The following is a 21,641-nucleotide window of genomic DNA, read 5'->3' as shown; positions in this document are numbered from 1 at the left end:
GTGTGTATATACATATAATATATATGTAATATTATATAAATGTATAGATAAAGAAAGAGCAGGCCTCTGAGGGAGAGGTTGGTAACTTCCCAATCTGGCTCTGACCTCTCACTTTGGATACCATACCCTATTTTCCCACCAAACTGGCCCATTTTCAGTTCCCAGCATCCCATCTCCCACCTCTGGGCCTTTGCAATAGCCATCCCTCATGCCTAAAATGCCTTTCCTCCTTTCCCCATAGCTATTTCTTAAAATCCCAAGACCCCTTTATCTCAGCTCAAATGCTATCTCCTACAAGAGACCTTTCCTGATCCCCACCAATGAATTCTCTATTAATTGTCCTCCATCCCTAAAAAGATTTTGTTCAAGTCAACACTGATTCCTCCTAGTAGAGTGTAAGCTTTTTGAGAGTAAGGATTATTTCCCTTTTATCTCTGTATACTGGCACCCGGTCTAGTATATTGTTGTATAGTCCTTTCAGCTGTGTTATATATACCCTTCAGGACCCCATTTGGGGTTTTCTTGGCAAAAATACTGGAGAGCTTTGACATTTCCTTCCCTAAGGTATATAGTAGTTTCTCAGTATACAATAGGTGTTTAATAAGTGCTTAGTGAATTGGTCAAAAGGGAGGCACTACTGCCAAGGACTTTTTCTAGGTAATTGGATCAAGATAACTGATGGCAATGCAAGTTCTGTCCTGCAAGGCCCTGGATGTGGGAGAGAATGAAGCCTGGGTGAAAGTGGGAAGATTTGGCAGGATGGGAGGCTTGTGCTTTCAACCTGGCTACAAGCCTGCTTTCCAACCGAGGCCCCTTCTGGCTCCCGGATTCTGTGATTCTGGGACCTTTCTATTGTGTCTTCCATCCATCGGTAACATCATTCCACTTAGTGACCATTTATTATAACCCACTGTAACGTATAATGTGGGGCAGGTAGGTGGCAGAGTGCCTGGTCTGGAGTCAGGAAGACTCACTTTTCTGAATTCAAATCCAGCCTCAGACACTTACTAGCTGTGTGATCCTGGGTAAATTATTTTACTCAGTTTGCCTCAGTTTCCTCATCTGTAAAATGAGCTGGAGAAGAAAATGGCAAACCATTCCAGTATCTTTGCCAAAAAAAAGAACAAATGGAGTCATGAAGAGTTGGACATGACTGAAAATATGACTGAACAACAGTAATATGTAATGTTGCTTCATGGAATCCGACAGTATAGCCTTTATCTTATTTGAGAAATCCCAGCAGTGGAGATGACTTGGATTCAAATCCAACCTTAGACACTCAGTATCTGGGTGATCCTTGACAAAAAAAACTTAACTATTCTAGGCCTCGAGTCCCTCATACTGTAAAAAGAGGACGTTCTACTCAATAGCTTCCACCAGCTCTGAATCTGTGATCCTATGGCTGGATAAGCTAATTAACTTCTCTGGGACTCGGTTTCCATGTTTGCAAAATATAAGGCATTTTACAAGACCCTGGGATGGGTCAATTCTTTGAGTTCTGGGCCAATTCTAATTCTCAGATCCTGCAGAAATGGTGCCTTATGTGAGGGCAAGAATCTGATATCTCTTGGCGTATAGAGTCTGGGAAAGATCCAAGCCCAGAGGTCCAGAGCCAAGAAGGCCTGCTCCCCAGCGAGGTTGGTTCTCACCAAACTTCTCCGACAGCGTGTGCTCTCCTCTGGCTTCCATCTCCTCCTCATCCCCCACCTCGTATTCATCTTCAAAGAGCTGGGTCAGCTCATCACGCAGCACGGCGATGTGGGGAATGGGGCGTACGAAGGGCTGCCGCCCATCCAAGGCATCAACTGAGTCATCCAGTGCTAGGGAAAGGACAACAGAGAAACACTCAGAACTTCTCCTCCTCTCTAAGATGTGGGAGAGGGGGGAGCAAGGAAGGCACTCAGAGTCCTCCATGTTACTGGACGAATGGATGGAGTTTTGGACTTGATGATTAGGATTCAAATAAACTTGAGACATTTACGAGCTATAGATGTCAAAAACAAAATTTGAATTCAAGTTTTTGTGGTTGAGGCTGAGTCCCCCACATTTGATAATTCAAGCCTCTGGAGAACAAAGGGATTGGACTGGATGGCCTCTAAGATCTCTCCCCGTTCTAAATCTATGATCCTGTGGTCATCCCGCTATCTCTGGGCTGAATTTCCCTATCTCCTTGCTAAACTACCACCTCTGACCCAAGGATGTTCAAGAAAGAGGGTTCCTAGAATGTGAATGATCTATTCTCCTGTCCTGGTCACCCCCGAGCCCTACTCTGTGATAACACTGCTAATACCTTATAACCAAAGCTGCAAATTCACAAAGACCCTTAACGGCATCATCCATCCTAGTGCCCATCACTCCCTTTGTTCCTATAGTTCTCTGTAACATTTCACCCAACGTGGCAGATTTAGGGAGGCAACGAGACGTAGGGTACGGTTTGGTGGAACCCCTTTGTACTGCAGGGATTTGAATTTGGAGGCAAGAGATTCTGGAGGGCATCCAGTGCAGATGGAATTTGTTAGTCTAGGAGATTGAGCAGGCCACAAAAAATAAACAAATTCAAGGGCTTATACCAATTTTCCTGGAAAACTTTAGATAAATGAAACCATTTGAATTTGGGGATGTAAAGTCCCCCCCCTCAATTTCTAAAAAAAACAAGAAGTTTGGACCAGATGATCCGAGGGGGCTTTTTCAGGAAAGAGATTCTATGAGCACCAAATGGATGGCAAGGCCATAAGGGACATCCAGGGGAAGTGAGAGACACCTGGGAGAAGAAGCTGGTGATGAATCATGTCCCCTCCAATGACATCAGACAAATGGAATCCTAAGGCAGACATCGCAGGAAGGACAACTAATGCAACATTAGACTGAGGTTTAAAAAAAAAAAGGCAGAGGGTCCAGGACCAGCGAGATGATACCATGCTTATTCTCTGCCCCGAGCAGGCTAGATATGGTCTTGGAGCCAGTTTTGGGGAAGGAGACTGACAAGCAGGGGATTGTCTGGAGTCGAGCATTAGGATGGGGAAGGGCCGCAAAATCATTCCATATAAACATGGGTTGAGGAACCTGGGAAGCCTGGAGGAGACTTGGGGAGGACATCAGAGCTGTCATCAAGGACCCAAAGTGGGGGGCCATTGGAAAGATGGAGAAAGCTTATTCTGCTTGGCCCCTGAAGGGGGCAATGGATAGAAGCAGTAAGAAGGAAGATTTGACATAAGGGAAATCTTTCTAACAAATTGAGTTTGCCCAGCGGAAAATGGGGCTGCCTTGGGATGCAGTAGACTCCCCTTCGCTGAAAGGGGGATTTGAGTCAAAATTGGGTGACCATTTGTTGAGCATACAGGACCCCCATTCAGGGGCAGTTTGGGTGAGGTGGCAAGTCTGATACTCTAGGACTTGGGATGCCTGGCACCCACCTTGGGTGATCACAGGTGCCACTGCTTTTCTTAGCCAATAGGAGGCCATTAAAGGTGGGTGGCAAGGCTTCCCCTAGATCACATACAGCAAGGGTGAATGGGAAAGAAAGGAAAAATAGGTGACTGGGATCTGGCCAAGGATGGGGCACTCACGGGTACAGCTCCGCCGATCCTCCTCCAGTTTGTAACCAATTTCACAAGTACACTGGAAGGAGCCCACGAGGTTCTCACAAATGTGCTCGCACCCACCATTGCTGGAGGAACACTCATCCACATCTGTATAAAACCAAAAAAGTCACAGAAGCCCAGAATCCCCCAGTCACAAGGAATCGGGGTGACATTGCTCTGGACTGAGCCCCCAGAGCAGACCAGTGGACTCCTGCTGCTATTGACCACACCGGCCACACTCAGAGAGCATGTTACCTTGGATGGGTCGCCATCTTAAAAAAAAAAAAAAAAAAAAAAAGCAAAATCCCATAACAACCAGCTTCTCCCCACCCCCAGGATATTCAGCAGGGACTCTAAGACAAGAAAAGCTGAGTTCAAATTCCACTTCAGGCATTTACTGTGAAAGCACAGGAAGTCATTGCACCTCTGTCTCATCTGTGGGATGAAGCTAAGATGTCATAGCACCTGTCACCCTGCATGAAGTTTAAATGAACTCTTTTAAAATGTTACCCCGAACGGAGTTAGGAAGGATGAATGGGAGCTGAACTTACCTTCCCATCTCAGAACTTCTGCCCCCCTCCCCACTCCAGCCACCCCCTTGCAGCACTCACCATCACATCCGCAGCCGTCTGTGCTAAGGCGGTACCCGGCGTAGCAGCCACACTCATACCCCCCCGGGTTGTTGGTGCAAGCCTGGGCACAGCAGGGGCTTCCCGCACAGTCGTCAATATCTGCAGGGACGGTAATTAACAGGAACCCCCTTTAATAGGACACCCTGCCCTGTGGGGCTGCTCCTCCCCTTGGCCGCCCATTGGGTTTGGATATACCATGGCCTTCTCAGTGGGGTTTCCCATGTCAGGGTGCCAGTCTCCTTAAAAAAAGACACTAATCCCAGGCTGGAAGGCAGCTGTGATTACACAAGCCCCAAGTGTGTTGCCAGAATATGTGGGAGTCAGCCTCAACCAGGAAGCCCTGGGCTGTCTGACACAGGGTGGCTGTGTGGCCCCGGGCAAACCATAATCCTTCTGTGCCACAGGCAGAGGAGGTGCCATCCTGCCTTGTAGGAGCTTTACAGACAGGAAAGCCCAGAGACGGTGCCCGTGCTTTCCACAACTGTTGCAGCAAAGGCAATACCATGCCAGATAATTAGTAGGGTTTGCACATAGGAAGCAATGGTATCAACATCCTGGGGTTAACAGATGCTCTTTATCCCCGGGTCCACAGAACATCCCCTACTGTGACTCCCATGATGGGCAGAGGAGAAACTATGTATCATATCATAGCATACTGTATTGTATTATATTATATTATGTTATATTACATTGTTACCCTATACTATCCTCTGATATATAGTAATATAATAGTGCATGTTAAATAATATAATAATAACACAATATATAATAATATATTTATATTTCTCAGTGGCGCAAGTGGTATTGAGAAGGTACAAGTCTCTCTAAAGAAGATACCGTCAGGATATTCCCAGACTGGAAGACTGTACTGACTATATAAGCCCTGAGTAGATTATATTTATTTATGTTAATGCATTATTATATGTAATGTATTAATATCAAATTCATATATTAAAATAGCAGGTAATATGCATTATACTATTATTTCTATTTATAAAGATGCATACAGAAATCCATAGCTGGGGGCTTCAGAAGGACTCTGATTCTGCCTCAGGTTTTGCTGCCCGGCTTGCAGGAGGGCCTCTCGTTTGGGGGTCCCCCTCCCCACCGCCCATTCTGTTCCTGATTCCCGGAGGCTGGCACCCCTGCCCCACGCCCAGCTCACCAATGCACGTTTTCTGGTCCGTGTCCAGCTCGTAGCCCTGATGGCAGGTGCAGAGGGGGCCGGCACTGGTGTGGCTGCAGCCGTGGGAGCAGCCTCCATTGTTTGCCTCGCAGCTGTTCACGATCTCCATCTCAATTCCTGGAGGGGAAAGAGACCAGAGAGGGGAGAGAATGGAAGCTCCTGGAGGGCAGGGGCCATTTTTCATCCTGGTTTTGCTGCTCCACACTTAGCATCTGGCTTAAGACGCCTCTTGAATGGGAAGGGGGAGGAAGGAGATCTGAACTGGCTAAGGCAAACACTTGCCCAAGGTGGCCTGGCATAAGGAAGGGACTGTTGCAATCAGGAACAGTTGGGGTCAAATCCTGTCTTAAATATTTACTAGCTGGGTGACTTTGGTGAGACATCTAACTTCTGTGCCTCAGTTTCCTCACCCATAAAATGAGGCAGGGGATGGACTAGACGGGGTCTAAGGTCTCTCCCAGCTCCCCATCTATGACCTCATGACATCCTTGTCTGGGGCATCCAGGGGGACTCTGGAAGAAACTCCCATAAAAAGGGCCACGGCCTGTAGACCCCAAGAGAACATAAAGCTTCATGCCCTAGGAAGGCTTGGCCATTTGGGGGGAAGAGCAATAAGAACAGGGAGGTTCTTAATAGAAACCCCTTTCAAAAATCACAAATTCAGTCTCATCTTAATCATTCCTCCATGGAGCTTCCCTTCACTGGAAGAAAGGCAGGGAGGTTCATAAATCTGGAGCAGAAAAAGAGTCCAGAGGACATAAAATCCAAGGCTGCCATTTTACAGATGAAGAAACTGAGGTCCAGGGGGGTATAACTAGTGCAAGGTTATACAGACAGGACAAGGCAAGGCTGGGATTTCGACATAGGGCCTCTGACTCCAAAGCCGGCTCACTTTCTACCACAGGGCAGTGACGCTAACACGTGCAGGACTGAGCCCGGCTGGGCACTGGGGAGGCCCAGGTCTCCTGGGAGCCATCAGGGGCGGCCCCGGGGAGAGGCCGTACATACGGTAGCACTGCTTGCTGTCCGCTCCCAGTTCGTAGCCCGGGTTGCAGATGCATTTGAAGGAGCCGCGAGTGTTGAGGCAGCTGTGTGAGCACATGGCCAGTCCCAGGGCGCACTCATTTACATCTGGAAAGCAGACAAAGAGCCGAGGCCCGATGGACAGATGAGTCAGTGACCGGCGGGACCAAATGAACCTAGACAGTCAACTTAGCTCAACTCAGTCAGCAATTAGAGAGAGGAAAGATCTATCTATTGAGCAGGAGACTTTAAGGGAGTGTGAGATGAGTGCAGAAGGGGATACCAGGCAGATTCTAAAAGAAATGGAGCATCCCATCCACCTGGCATAGGAAGGAAGGAAACAAACATTTGGTAAATTATTTATTGTATCATTATTAAGTCATTAGTCTACATACTATGTGCCCGGCACTAGGCAAAGCCTTTACAATTATTCCATTAGATCCTCACGACAACCCTAGGAGGCAGGTACTATTATTATTATCCCCATTTTACAGATGGGAAAAGTGAGGTCAGCAGAGGACAATTGGCTTTCCCAGAATCACACAACTAGCAAGTGTCTGAAGCCGAATTTGAATTCAGATCTTCCCGATTCCAGGCTGTGTGAGCAGTGGCTTCTGTCATTGTAGATTAAGCACTGGATTGGGAAATCTGGAAGACCTGAAAACAGATCCCGCCCTGACAGTTACTAAGCCATTTCACAACAAGTTATTTCCTGACTATGTGCCTTGGGCAACACCCTAGGGCTCAAATATTAATTTGATTCAATTTAATAAACTTTTTATTAAGAGGATCATTGCCAGGCACTGTGCTAAATGCTGAGGATATAAAGAGAGACAAGACAAAATAGTTCCTGCCCTCAATATATATATATATATATATATATATATATATATATATATATATGCACAAATATACAAATGTATACAAATAAATATACAAAACCCAAACACACACATTCATTAGGAAATAATTAAGAGAGGGAAAGCACTAGAATTACAAGGTGTTAGGGAAGGCTCCTGTGGAAAGTGGAACTATAAGATGACTTGCAATCTGCCCTAGGGTAGGATCTTTCCCCACCTGGAGTTCCCCACATAGACAAAAGCACAGGTTTATATTCACACAAGAACATTTCGGAAAATCCCTAAGCTGGGAGTCACCATGGGCACTTGCCTCATTTGTCAATTTACAGTGACATTTAAACTCCCTGATGGCCATCATCCCTCCTTCAGGGCAGAGCGCCACTCACTGACGCCGCTTGACTGACCTGTCCAGTTATATATGTCCTTGACGATGGCCGATGAGTTTGCAAATGTAAAGTGCTATGAGTCCCAATGAACAAACTCTGGAGTGCTCCAGACCATGAGGCAACGCCAAAAGTATTTGCAAAGAGGAACATGAAGGGAACCTCATGTCTCTTCTTTCATACAGGCCATACACAACTTATTAACTACCTTCTCCATGATATCTTTGGGCAGATACGGTGCACAGGGCACTGAGCCTGACATCAAGAAGACTCCTTTACTTGAGTTCAAATCTAGCCTCTGACGCTTACTAGCCGCAGGACCTTGAACAAGTCCCTTAACTTTGCTTACCTCAGTTTACTATTCTGTAAAATGAGTTTAGGGAAGGAAATGGCAAATCACTCCAGTATTTTTGCCAAGATGACCCCAAATGGGATCAAGAAGAATCAAACACAACTGAACAATACCACAAAACCTTTCCTTATTTCCCAGCTACCAGAACCCATTACAGACTATTATCTTGGATTTATTTTGTATACCTATCTAAGTCTATATTTGTGTCACTTATATCTCCTCTAATAAAATGTAAGCCGTTTGAGGGCAGGGAATGCTTCATTTCTGTCTCTGCATCCTCATTCTAGAAAACACTTGGTTAGATAGCAGATTGTTGTTTGTCCTTCATTCTGGAAGGGCACCGATGACAGGGACACAATAGTGCTATCTTACTATTTATTTGAAAAAAACTTAATTATCTTTTTTCAAAAAGCTAGAACTATTGACTTTTTCTTCCACGAAGTTTTCATTCATGATTTCTTGACATAGAGCTCTGGAAAAAACACTTTAGAAAAGCCCATTGGGTTTCAAATGGAGCTTGACTAAGCCTTTAAACCCAGATCACTCTGGTTTTCATCGAAGGGCCAATAATAGCTCCCAAGCCAAACCTCCAAGGCAGCAGGTACTTAATAAATGGCTTGATGATTAACTGGTTAAAATAAAGTCATCACATGCAGTGTCTTCTAACTCGTTTTGAAGCAAGTACAGTGATCCCTTTCCCGTCCAATTTTCCTCATCACAGTTTCAATGTATCGAGGTTGGCCTAAGACATCCAAATGGGGGGAGTTTTGCTACACACAACACTCGAAGGCCAGGAGCTGACAAAGAGCCTATGAGTGAATACTTTACCCGAATTTTACAGTAAAGTGCTGTGAACACCCTGTAATAGAAAAAGAAGCAATTCAGGCGTCTCTAGCACAAAGGGAGAGCCAACAAGTTTTGCACAATTTTCCAGGCTGCCGAGGCCCATAAGCCTTTAATCCTCAATATGGAGAAGGGATAACTGCGTTCGTAATATATAGACGTTAGTTCTTGAATAACTTATGAGCCTTTACCTTTTTCCACATATTAACCAACCAAATTGTATTTTCCAACATTGTTCTCTCCATCTCGTCATGTTCCTATCTTTCCAATGAAGTCCCTGAATGTCAATTATAGGAGCCAAAACTATGATCTCTTTATTATATTTAAGTATATATTAATCTTCTCTACCAATGCGGAATCTGTCATTTATAGTCTTCAAAGGGTGGCCAAGAACATCAAAATGGGAAATGACATGTCCAAGCTCACACAGACAGCACATGCTGGGGGTGGCCCTCGAGTCCAGCTCTTCCTGGCTCTGAGGTTAACTCTCTCCACCTTGTTATGCTGCCTTTCAACAAGTGAATGAGAATTTGTGCATATATGTATATATCTGTATGGATGGATGTATACGTGTGATATATACTCATGTACACATGTGTGTGCATACATGTATTATAAACTATATATAGTATAAAACTATAGTCATACTATGTATAGTATAAAACTTACATTATATATAAAACTACATATACCATGTATAGTATAAAACTATATATACACTATGTATAACATGAAACTATAGTTATACTATGTATAGCATAAAACTATAATTTTACTATGTATTATATAAAACGACATATACTATGTATGGTATAAAACTATAGTTATACTATATATAGTCATGTTGTATATATAGTATGTATAGTATAAAACTATATATCTATACTATATAAAACTATAATTATACTATGTATTATATAAAACTACATATACTATGTATGGTATAAAACTATAGTTATACTATATATAGTCATGTTGTATATATAGTATGTATAGTATAAAACTATATATCTATACTATATAAAACTATAATTATACTATGTATAGTATAAAACTATACATATGTATCATATATGCTATGTAAAATATAAACTATATATATATATATTACATATATATCAGGTATAATATAAAACTTTGTATACAATGTATAATATAAAGTGATAATATATATATATATTCTGTATAGTATAAAACTATATGTATTATGTATATTATATATAGTATAAAACTATATATATGTATCATATATGCTATGTAAAATATAAAACTATATATATATTACATATATATCAGGTATAATATAAAACTTTGTATACAATGTATAATATAAAGTGATAATATATATATTCTGTATAGTATAAAACTATATGTATTATGTATATTATATATAGTATAAAACTCTCTCTATATATACCATGTATAGTATAAAATTATATATAGTATAAAATGATATGCATGTAAAATATGTGTGTAAGTTATATGTGTGTATATATATATATATATATATATACATACACAAAAAAATAAACACAAACTTTTATTTACTCCCCTAGCCCTGGGAAATAGCAGTTAAATTGGATAATTAAGGTATCAATGAAATTACAGATCTAGATCAAAATCAAAATATTAATAATCCATATCTGTTTCCCTCTGAGAAAACAACTGGGTTTGATAATTATGCATAATAATGATGCTGACTTACATGAGAAGCAGAATAGAATGGTTTGACAGATGAGGAAACTGAAGCATCAGAAATAAGTTACTTGTCCAGGGTCACACAGCCAGTAAGTATCAGGCCTGACTGGAACTCGGGCGTTCCCGTCTCCAGCCCCGGCACTCTAGACACTGCACCAGCCCAGGCTTGGCAAACCTTGGGTGCACTCCCGCCTCTGACCCAGCCTGGCTGTGCTATCCTGCTCTGAGGCTCAGGCCAATCCCTGAGACTCCAAGTTTCACAATAGTGATTGATCAGCAACATCGGTAGAGGGGCTTTTCTTACTAGGAGTCCCCCACACCAATGAACTTACAATGAACTTCAAACCAAAATAACAGTGACAACAGCAGTAACGATGATTCCCGTTTACTTTCCTTTGGGAAGAGCAGCTGGATTTATTGGCTACCTTCCTGTCCTCTGCTGACTGTCCCCACTGATGCTGTCTAGAGCTTATTTGTGCATGGTTGTTTGAATATTGTCTCCCCTTAGACTGGAAGTTCCCAGAAACGACTTTCCTTTGCCTTTCTTATATTCCCCAATTCTTTTTTTTTTTTTTGGCTGAGGCAATTAGGGTTAAGTGACTTGCCCAGGGTCACACAGACAGGAAGTGTTAAGTGTCTGAGGCCAGATTTGAACTCAGGTCCTTCTGACTTTAAGGCTGGTGCTCTATCCACTGCACCACCAAGCTGCCCCATGTCCCCCAATTCTTAACATAGTGCTTGGCACACAGTAGGTGCTCAATAAATGTTCACTGAATTGAATTCAAGCACTTTCCTTTGAATCTTGTGTGGCAGGTGATACAGTCCCGGACAGCGCACTCCCACCACGAGAGGAGTAGGAAGGCTCCAAGCTGTCCTACCTTCACAGGACTTGTGGTCAGCTGCCAGTCGATATCCAGCGTGGCACTCACAGTGGGCCACCCCTCGGCGGGCTTGGCATTTGTGCATGCAGCCTCCATTCCTGTCTGTGCATGGATTCCGTGCTAGATGTCAAGGGGGAGAGAGAAAATTAGAATCGTCATTGTCCTTATAATGAGGAGCAGAGGGGCATGAGACGGATGGGGCAGAGCCCCGGGGAACAGGAGAGAGAGAATGTCAGGTAAGAAGAAGGCTTTTATCCAGTATAAGGGAGGCCAGGCAACAACTGGCACAAAGATCTGGGGCTTTCAGTAGACCACAAGCCCAACAAATGCCCACAGTTTTAAGAGAGGCAGAGCATTAGAGATCAGGGTGGTGGAGCGATGGCCCTTCCATCTTCTGCCCTGGTCAGATAACTTCTGGAGTACTGGGTTCAATTCTAGGCCTCCCAGTACATAGTAATACAGGCATCAATGGAAAGCACCCCCGGTTTGGAATTGTAGGACCTGGTATCAAGATTTGCCTCTGATGGTTTTCTGTGTGAACCAGACAAATTATTAACCCTCCCTCTGCCTCCATTTACTCTTCAATAAAGTGCAAATAGTGTAGGTGCCTCTAAGGTTTCTCCCTGAGATTCTATGTCCAAAAGATGACGGCATGGGAACCAGGACATAAAAAGATCAAATCACGGGACTGGGGAGGTCTGGCCTTGGTCAGGAGAGCGTGCATGGTGCCTGGGCAAGAGAGTGGACTTGTCCTGCTCGGCCCCAGATAACGATGGTGAGTGATGAGCAAAAATTACACACAGGCAAAATTCACGCCCACGTTGGAAAAGGTCCTGGTAAGCAGGAGCATCCAAACACTGAATGGTGGAACTCAGGAGGGCTCAGCCCCAAGATCTTTAAGCAGACATAAATGACCCTCAGGTTTTGTTCAACCTGCTGGACTGGATGATCTCTGAAATCGTTTCCAATTGGAAGCTTCTGCGAGTCAGTCTTTCCATCTCTATTAGAGAGATCACTACGTCAGCCCCTTCCCTTCCTGATGGGGATGGAGAAAGGCCATCTACAGCATCTCACTCTCCCCACCCCTCTGGGAAATAAATATGGCCGAGAAGGAAATGCCAGAGAGAGAGTCAGGAGTTCCTCATGTTGCTTCTCACCTAGAGCTGCCTGCCCTGCTAATATTCTCAAAGGGACCCTTGCAGAACATATATTATCCGGAGTCTGGTTTCCTGGCTAATCCCCCAGAGCGGCTGGACACAGTATGCCTTTAGTGGAAAAACAATATGAAGAGCCGACGGAAACGTTTCCAGCAGAAACCTGGCACTTTCATCCCCAAACACTAGTTGAGGGGGGAGACAGGAGGCCGATCTCTTTGAGGGCTCCTGATTTTTTCATTTCTCCAAGGCATGCCAGGTGCTGACCGATTCCTGAATTCGGCCTGAGCAGCAACAAGCAACATCCCCCTTTCTCCCCACCTCGTTGTGTTTGGTTGTTAAATGCCCCTATTTTCTCTTCCCCCAAGCCAACAAAGCTAAAGTCACCCTGTGTCTCTGGGAAACTCTGTCCCTAAGGCCTTAATGTTCTACCCCTCAGGGAGGAACCTGACTGGAAATGAAGGGGAGGCAGAGGAGGGCTTCCCAGAATCCACAGCTTCCTCTCCACTTCTTTTTGGTTGGATCAATGGGGCTTAGATTTGCACCTTTCCAATGAAGCAGCCCCTAGGACTTTGGGGGAAAAAGTCGACCCCAGTTCCAGAATCAAGATGGTGGGATGAGAAGAGAGCAGGAATCCCCAGAATATAGCTGATTCTTCATAATTTTAGAAGAGAGAAGAGAGGGAGGAAAGAAGGAAATAGAAAAGAAGGAAGGGAGGGAGGAAGGGAGGAAAGAAGGAAGGAAGGAGGAGGAAAGAAAGGAAGAAAGGGAAGGGGGAAAGAAGGGAGGGAAGAAAGAAGGAAAGATAAAGGAAGGAAAGAAGAAGGAAAGCAACCATAAATAATGAAACCAATCCTGGAAAGCTGTCTCTTTCCAGGAATATAAGGAACTTAAAGGGAAAATTGGACAGCTTTTCTGAATATTCTCCAACCCAGGGGATCACAGAGTCTTATGGTCTGAAAGGACTTCATCAAGTTGAATTTATACATGTTGATACATGTATTGGTCACTGGTCTAGACAATACAGAATTTATGCATGTTGGTGCATGCACCGGTTATTAGTCTGAGTAACAGTGAGAAGTTAGGAGACAAAATGCAACTTCTCAGTAGGAAGTGGTTAAAGAATAGTCTCACCTGAACCCATGAGGAATGGGAAAAAATGATTTTTAGACCTCTTCTCCCTCGCTCTTTGAAGTCTAGTATTGCACACTTGAGAATTACAATATCTCAGAGCCACAAGTCCAGTTGAATCAACAATCATTAAGTACCTACTATGTGCTGGGCACTGTGCTAAGGCCAGTGATGACCTCAGAAGCCATTTAGTCCAACCCATAGAATCCCTTCCATGATAATCTCTGCCAAATGTCCACCTGGCATCAGCTTGAAAAAAATCCAGTGATAGGGAACTAACTCATCACCTTGAAAGGTAATTTATTCCATTTCTAGACAGTTTCAACTCCCAGGCCCCAAACACTTGTCACAGTGGGGGAAGGGAGAGATTGTTCTGGCTTGGTCCTAGAAAGAAAAATGAAAGAGCATTGGGTGGAAATTAAAAAGATTTACAAATTCCAAGTCAATGTAAATGAAAACTTCCTGACTCTTTAAGAGTGTGGTGTATTATCTTGGGAGTTAGTGATCCCTCAATAAAAGGATCTCAGAGCAAAGGCTGGATCTCCATTTGTCAGGTGTGTTGGAGAGGGCTTGATTTCCCCCCAATCACTTAGCTTTAGTATGCCTCAGTTTCCTCATTGGTTAAAAGGAGGAGGTTGAACTAGACAGCTCTTGAACTAAGAGACTGTGATTCTGTAACTTGGAGGCAGCTAATAGGGGCAGTGTATAGAACAGTGGATCTAAAGTCAGGAGTTCATTCAAATGCAGCCTCGGGCACTTACTAGTTATGTGACCCAGAGAGACAAAACTCTGTTTGCCACAGTTTTCAATAAAACCTGGCTTTCAGGGTGTTGTAAAGATCAAAGGAGACTATATTTGTAAAAAATGCTTAGCACAGGACCTGACACACACTAGGTGCTTCATAAATATTTATTCTTTCCTTTCCCTCCCCCTGTAATTCCAGACTCTAAGGATAATAACAGAACAAAACAAAAAACTACAACCTAATAAGTCATTTTTTCCAACCATCTCCACCCAACTTCTCAGGTAAGATGACTCTTAAATCACTTCCACAGGGAAAAATCTAACCCATTTTCTGGTTTTTCCCCATCCCTTTTCTGTTTCACGCATTCCAGCATCCCAAATTCTTCATTATTTGGACATTTTTTCCTAAACTTAGTCTAAATTCCACATGCTACTGCTTAAGCGTATGAAGTTATGTTTTTCCTGGCTGTGCCTATTTTTGGATTTGAGAAACCATAAAGGAAAGGGGGAAAGTGTGAACTTTGGGGGCCTTGAAACTTTGGGGGTTAAGAGACAGGCAGACAGACTATGCCATCCACCTGAAGCTGGAAATGGGGCTGAGACTGGTGTTGATGTTGTGTGGCTGGACACAGTCACGTTGGCATCCACCATTGCTGATGATGGAGCAGGAGTAGATGACTGGGATGACAAGGGACTGAGCCTGGGATCATTGACTATCATGCAGGGTCACACAATAACAAAGGCAGAACTGAAGCTAGTACCCAAAACCCTGCCAGGGCATTTTCCAAGAGTCAACTGCATTAAAAACCCTTGCTCTTGAGAGGTTTCCAAGAATAGTTAAATTATAAATTAGATTTCTTCCTTCCTTCTTTCCTTCCTTTCTTTCTTTCCTTCTTCCTTTCTTTTTAATTTCATTCTCTTTCCTTCTTTCCTCCTTCCCTTTCTTTCCTCCATCCCTCCCTTCCTTCTTTCTTCCCTTCCTTCCTATTTCCTTCTTTCCTCCCTTCCTCTCTCCTTTCCTTGTTACTTTCCTCCCTCCCTTCCCCTTTCCTTCTTTCTTCCTTCCTCCATTTTTTTCTTTCTTTCTTCCATTCCCCTCCCTCCTTCCCTTCCCCCTCTTCCTCTCCATTCCTCCTTCCTCCCTATGTCTCCCCTCTGCTCTCCATCCTCTCCTCTCCCTTTCAAAGTTAACTGACTTATCCAGGATCACATAGCTAGTAAGTTTTGGAGGCTGGATTTGAACTTAGGCCTTCTCTAACTCCAGGTCAGTGCTTTATCCACTGTGCCACCTAGCTACCTCATAAATTATATTTCTACAGTACTTTATATTTTAAAAAGAGGCATAGTGAATAGAGAGCTGGCCTCAGAGCCTGGAAGAACCAGATTCAGGTCCTCTCTCACTTAATTTCTCTGAATCTCAATTTCCTCATTTGTAAAATGGGGATGATAATAATCCATGTAGGACCTGTCTCACAGAATTGTCAAAAAGCCCAAATATTTGTAAAGGTTTTTTAAAATAAACTTTAAGTAGTTGTAGAAAATGCATTATTACTATCTCTTATAATATTTTCCACAAAATGTCACAGTAATTCTAAGGTGAAGCTAATAATGTTATTGTTCCCCTTTTAGGGATGAGGAGGTTCACAGAGATTCAATGATTTGTCCACTAGCTGCAGTAACCTTTCCTGATTGTCCCAGTTGGCAGTGGTTCCTTTCTCCCCTGGAGTCTCCTGGTACTTCTCGTTAGGACCACCCAATTCAGCCCTAAATTAGGACCAGAGGATCATAGAATTATCTATGGGGGAACTAGTTATGCAGCTGCTTCCCATGGAAGTCTTATCTCCTCAATACTATGCCTTAGGACCAGAGGCCATGTCTCTGAATCACCTCAGAGGCCATCTGGTCCATATGTACCGAACATGAATCTTCTCCATGCCCAACAAGGGATCAAATGGCCTCAGCTTAAGCATCTCTAATGTAAAGATTCCTACATTGGGATGACTCTTAAATTTTTCCTCATCTCAAGCCAAAATCTGCCCCTTTTGCATCTTGGGATCAATCCAAACCAATTTTACACATCCTGGGATCAATCCAAACCAATTTTCCACCTTGATAACTCTCCAAAGAGAGTAATCATTCTGACCACCAAACTTTCTCTTCTACAGATGAATCATGTTCAATTCTTTCCATCAATCCTCACGTAGCATGAAGGCCCCTCATTGTCCTGCATGTTCTCTGAACACTTTCCAATTTATCAATGTCTTTTCTAAACTGGAGTAACCAAAACTAACCCAGTATTTTGAATGGGGAATGACCATGACAGAAGATAGAGAGATAATTAATCACTTCCTTAGGCTTGGGCCTTCCACCTCTCTCCACAGAGCCTAAAGAAACTTAGCTTATACTCTACTAAATTTAAAAAAAACCCAAATCCTTATTTTCTTTGCACAAATTGCTGTTTAGGCACATCTCTGTACTTTATGATGGATGCTTAATAATTCAATATCTTATCAAACCAGAACACAATATATAATCAAGTTTTTTTATATGTGACAATGATTAAGTCTGGTGAGAAATCTCAAACTCAACACATCCAAAACGGAAGTCATTGTCTCACCTCTGAAAACCACCAATGTGCACACTGGGGTGGTCTGCTACAGTGAGGAACAGTCACTATTCTCCTTTAGGAGTGGGAGACAACCAGCTTTCTATTGTTTTGGCTCAATCACTCCAAATCGCTCCCAGACTAGTTCTCAAAGATAGACCCCATGGTTACATTCAAAAAGATGCCAGGAGTAAGCCTGTAGAGGGGAAACACTCTTCCCCTACTCACTATTCTAGGTCTTGAGCTCCCATCCAAGGTGTTGCCTTTCTATAATACCAGTCACATACAAAGTAACTCACCATACAGATATGCTATTTATGCAACCAGCCACTCAAAATCATAATTTTCAAATCTTAAATAGAGACATTTCCTTAACAACAAAGCAAAAGAAACAATAACATTATGGATAATAATATATTAAAGGAAATTCATAAATAATAAAATACCACAAAATATGCATATAAAGCCAGATCACATTATTCCATCAATGCACCTTTATCTGTAATGAAGAACAGATGTATCCAATGGCAAGGAAACACAAAAAGAAGGGAAATCTGTGTGCTCTTCTCTTTTATTCTCTCCTCCTCCCCTCCCCCTCAGTCTCTACTAGCTCCTTCAGTTTGCTATTAATGAGTGTTTAAATGACAGTGTTAGCTCTTAATGGGAAGAACAGTTTTCTTTAAGCCAGACAACTGCAAAATTCGTCAAACTGACTACCAGTTGGCAGTGCCATCAGTCACCCCCCCACACACACACACCCAGATGCTGGGCTGCACAATCAGAACTCAGCTTACAGTAAGTAAAATAGCAGAGCCAGCTACTCACAGGACTACACAAAGTGCCCTTTCTGCTTTTTCATTCCATGCCAGAGGTGGCAGCAGAGAACAATAGGTCTTTAGGAGTCCCTTTACCTTTTCCCACCTCTAGCTGGTAGAGCAACAGATTCACTAGAGCTCTTGGTCAATGACATCCATTCCTTCTCCAACCAATCAGGACTTACTCAGATGACATCTATCAACCAATTTCTTCTAAATCAATCCCAATTTTTCAGTTTCCCCTCCCCTCAATTATTTCCCCCATTCTTCATCTCAGGTTCCTCTGCTGTTCTCGTCCCTACAAAGACTCAATTAAATCAGAGCCTTCTAACTTTTGGTGACTTGCCATTTACTTAAAAAGTGACCATTGGCCCAATTTCCCCTTCCCTTAAAAGGACAGTCCTTTTAAAATAATAACCATCTCCAAATATTTATGATCTCACATTAGTCATAAAACGCAGATATGCAAAATAGGTGAGATGCCCATCGTGCTTTGCAGCTCTGACATCTTCAACAAGGTCTTCAATCTCTTTGGTGCCATTGAGAGTGTATTTCTCAACAGTCAAATTTCCCTAGTTTTTAATAAATGAAAGATCTCTTTCTGCCTCTTTGTAATATTAGATTATTCCCCCACAAGAGAGTCATCACTCCACATTGTTGACAGAGATGAAAGTCCTCACATCTACACCACACATCATTCCCAGTAGAAAATGTCCAAATTCTGTCTGAAAGCTGTGCTTCTTCATACACACGCATTAGCGGTGTATACAGAAACAAAGTCATTTTTCTACTCTTACTAGGCATGGAGATAGTCATAAATGACACTGGCCATATTTCATCCCTTGACAAAGAATAGAAATCTTCAGTATACAAACACATTTTTCCTGCCCTTTAAAAAGTCATCATTAACCATCTCTTGTGAAAACAGCCTTAAAATGGAGAGTACCTTACATACTCAGATCTTTCTTCTGACTTCCCTTAATAGGTGGAGAGCACCCCATCCTCCTCATCACGCAGGCTCATGGATGAGATGTTATCCTTGACTCTTCACTGGTACCCACTTCATCCACCTCATATATGTCACCTGCCACCCTGGTGCAAGCCTTTATCACCTCACTCAGAGACTACTATGATAACCTCATGACTGGTCATTCTGCCCCAAGTCTCTCCCTTCAATTTGTCTTCTCAGATGCTAAATTGATTTTCCTAACGTGTAGGGATGATCATATCAATCCCTCCTCCCTATAAACTCCAGTGGTTCCCTACATTCTCTACATTCACATATAAAATTCTCTAGCTTTTAAAGCAATTTATAAACTGGTTTAAATTAAAAAGCCATTTATAATTTGGCTACTTCCTACTTTTCCAACATTTTTACCATACTCCTTACTGTGTACTTGATGATCTGACAACACGGGTCTTTTATTTTATTTCTGTGTCTTTGTCCTACCTGTACCCTATGGCTGATATGCTCTCCCTCCTCACCTCTCCTTCCTGATATTCTCCAAGACAGTTCAAATTCTGCCTTTTATAGACAGCTTTCCCCAAGTACTCCTATTCCTAATGAATTTTATTTATAATTATCTTCAATTCACAATGGAAATCTTGTCCATAGGACTATATGTACTTGCAATCTTGTATGTACAATTTTTCATGTTGTCCCCTCCAGGATAGGGGGATGCATTTTGGTTCTCTTGGTATCACCAGCATATGGCAAGATGATCGGCATACCATGAGTATTTAATTAATTATCTTAACTGTTAACTACTGATTTTACATTATGCAAAAAGAATACCGAAGTACTCTTATTCCTTACTGGAAAAAGGAATAATGAGATATGAGAAAGCATTGACCATGGGGAATTTTGGAAAATATCATAGAGAAAACAACATCTGAATGGTCTTGAAAGAAGGGAATTCTGAGAAAGGAGTAAGGTACTTAAGGTTACAAAGCACTTTTTATTAATTATTTTAAATTTGTTTTACTAATTTATATTATTTTACTACAATTTTGTTTCATTATTTATCTATTTTTATTTTTAAAATTATTTTATCTTTATTAATTAATTTGTTTTTGCAAGGCAATTGGGGTTAACACTTACAGCTAGTAAGTGTTAAATGTCAAAAGCAGGATTTGAACTCAAATCCTCCTGAAACCAGGGCTGGTACTCTATGCACTGCACCACTGCACCCATTCATTTTATTTAGAGGCAGGTATATGATTGGGTCTGGGATCAGGAAGATCTGAATTCAAATTCAGTTCATTCACTTACTAGATAAGTGATTTTGGGGGAGTCATTTCATCTCGGTTTGCCTAGGAAGCAGCTAGGCAGCTCAGTGGAAAGAGTGTTGAACCAGGAGTCAGGAAAACGTGAGTTCTAATCCAGCCTTAGACATTTACCAGCTGTGTGTTCCTAAGTAAGTCATTTCATCTCTGCCTGCCTTAATCCATTGGACAAGAAAATGTTAAAGCACTCCAAGAAAAGTATGTGGACAGTCAGGGGTTACAAAGAGTTAGACACAACTGAGTATTTCAGTGGTAGGAAGCAAACTGTAGCCCAATTTCCACCCTGGTGTGCTACGTCATCTGTCATTTCCATCCTCCGCCTGGTGTCTTCAGCAGAAGCTGGAGACGGGTCTCCCAGGGGCTCTGGTTTCAATCCATCTGAGCCACTGTGGTTAGAGAGATGTTCAGTCTGGCACTGGGGGACAAAAGCCACAAGAATGTGGAATTTGTCCTACAAATGGCTCGCTTCCTTCAGACTCCTGCCACGGGCCCTCGAGAGCCACCCGTAAGCACAAAGCATGGGCTTTCTAGCCAGCTGAATTAGGTGGCTGCAGGATGGTCCTGCAGAGAAAGGGAGTCTGGGACAGCTCTTTTTTGTATTCTCTTTCCAAAGGGGCTCTGGAAGGGGGCATTCTGAATGTTTGCTGAGCTTGGCAATTTGGCAAGACACAGGGAAAGCTGACCTTCCCCTTGCTGCTTAGGCTCTCACAAAACTGGGCAGCAGCCACGTTCTAGGGGCTCTCACATAGGAAAGAGGGTTCTTGGGGGGTGTTTTTTATTGTTATTAACTTTCTTCAGAGCCTCTCTGGGCAAGAAAGCTGGGTTGCCTGGAAGGCGGGCTCTTCCTTTAATCTATACTTCAAACAAGAATCATGGCAATGAAAGCTGCCCTCTTAAACTTCCCCAGATGGAGTCAGGAAGCCATGTGATATGGTGGAAAGAGTTTGGACTCTGAGATCAGATAACGCAGGTTCAAATCTTGCTTCTACCTTTCTTCCTTGGGGCTCAGTTTCCTCATCTGCAAAATGTGGGGCCCTACATGATTATCCGTTTCGTTCCGGTTCTGCTCTCCAGATCCAGTGTCACGGCAGCTCTGCCAACCAGAGGGAGGGTACCAGCTACCCCTGCATTAGCAACGGCCCCCTTCGGAGCCATTAACAGTCTGAGAGGCTTATGAAGACCGTCCGTTTTGTGTGTCATCTCCACATTCCTGGGGGCTCTGTTTATTTGTGTTAACAACACTGAGCACATTCCAGCTCAGAACACATAATAGGAACCAGAAGCTCCTTTCTGGCAGGGGCTGGTGGGCATGGGGAAAACAGAGGGGGACGGGGCAGCCAGGGGCCCAGCACAAGACCTGGGCTGCCATAGAGGACAAAGGAATGGAGAAACCTGAAGCTGGCTCGAAGAGGTTTCCTCATCAGGCTCAGGGTCACTAGCTGGCTGGGTTAGGGACGCTTTCCTGAG

General features: G+C 43.0%; 1 protein-coding gene across 3 annotated transcripts in view; it reads right to left on the bottom strand.

Moving 5' to 3' along the window:
- The window catches only part of MEGF6 (multiple EGF like domains 6), a 367,229-nt gene that overhangs the window by 52,977 nt on the left and 292,611 nt on the right, over window positions 1–21,641 (bottom strand). For all 3 annotated transcript variants that reach the window (XM_031962976.1, XM_031962977.1, XM_031962978.1), the window contains 6 exons: window positions 11,437–11,559; window positions 6,408–6,530; window positions 5,379–5,516; window positions 4,193–4,312; window positions 3,567–3,689; window positions 1,650–1,820 (listed from right to left, as the gene is read on the bottom strand). In XM_031962976.1, coding sequence (XP_031818836.1) covers window positions 1,650–1,820; window positions 3,567–3,689; window positions 4,193–4,312; window positions 5,379–5,516; window positions 6,408–6,530; window positions 11,437–11,559 — 798 coding nt within the window. The remainder of the gene's footprint in view (window positions 1–1,649; window positions 1,821–3,566; window positions 3,690–4,192; window positions 4,313–5,378; window positions 5,517–6,407; window positions 6,531–11,436; window positions 11,560–21,641) is intronic.

This window comes from Sarcophilus harrisii, chromosome 3 (assembly GCF_902635505.1).
Source record: "Sarcophilus harrisii chromosome 3, mSarHar1.11, whole genome shotgun sequence".
Taxonomy (NCBI): Eukaryota; Metazoa; Chordata; class Mammalia; order Dasyuromorphia; family Dasyuridae; genus Sarcophilus; species Sarcophilus harrisii.
This window is presented reverse-complemented; position numbering and strand designations above follow the sequence as displayed.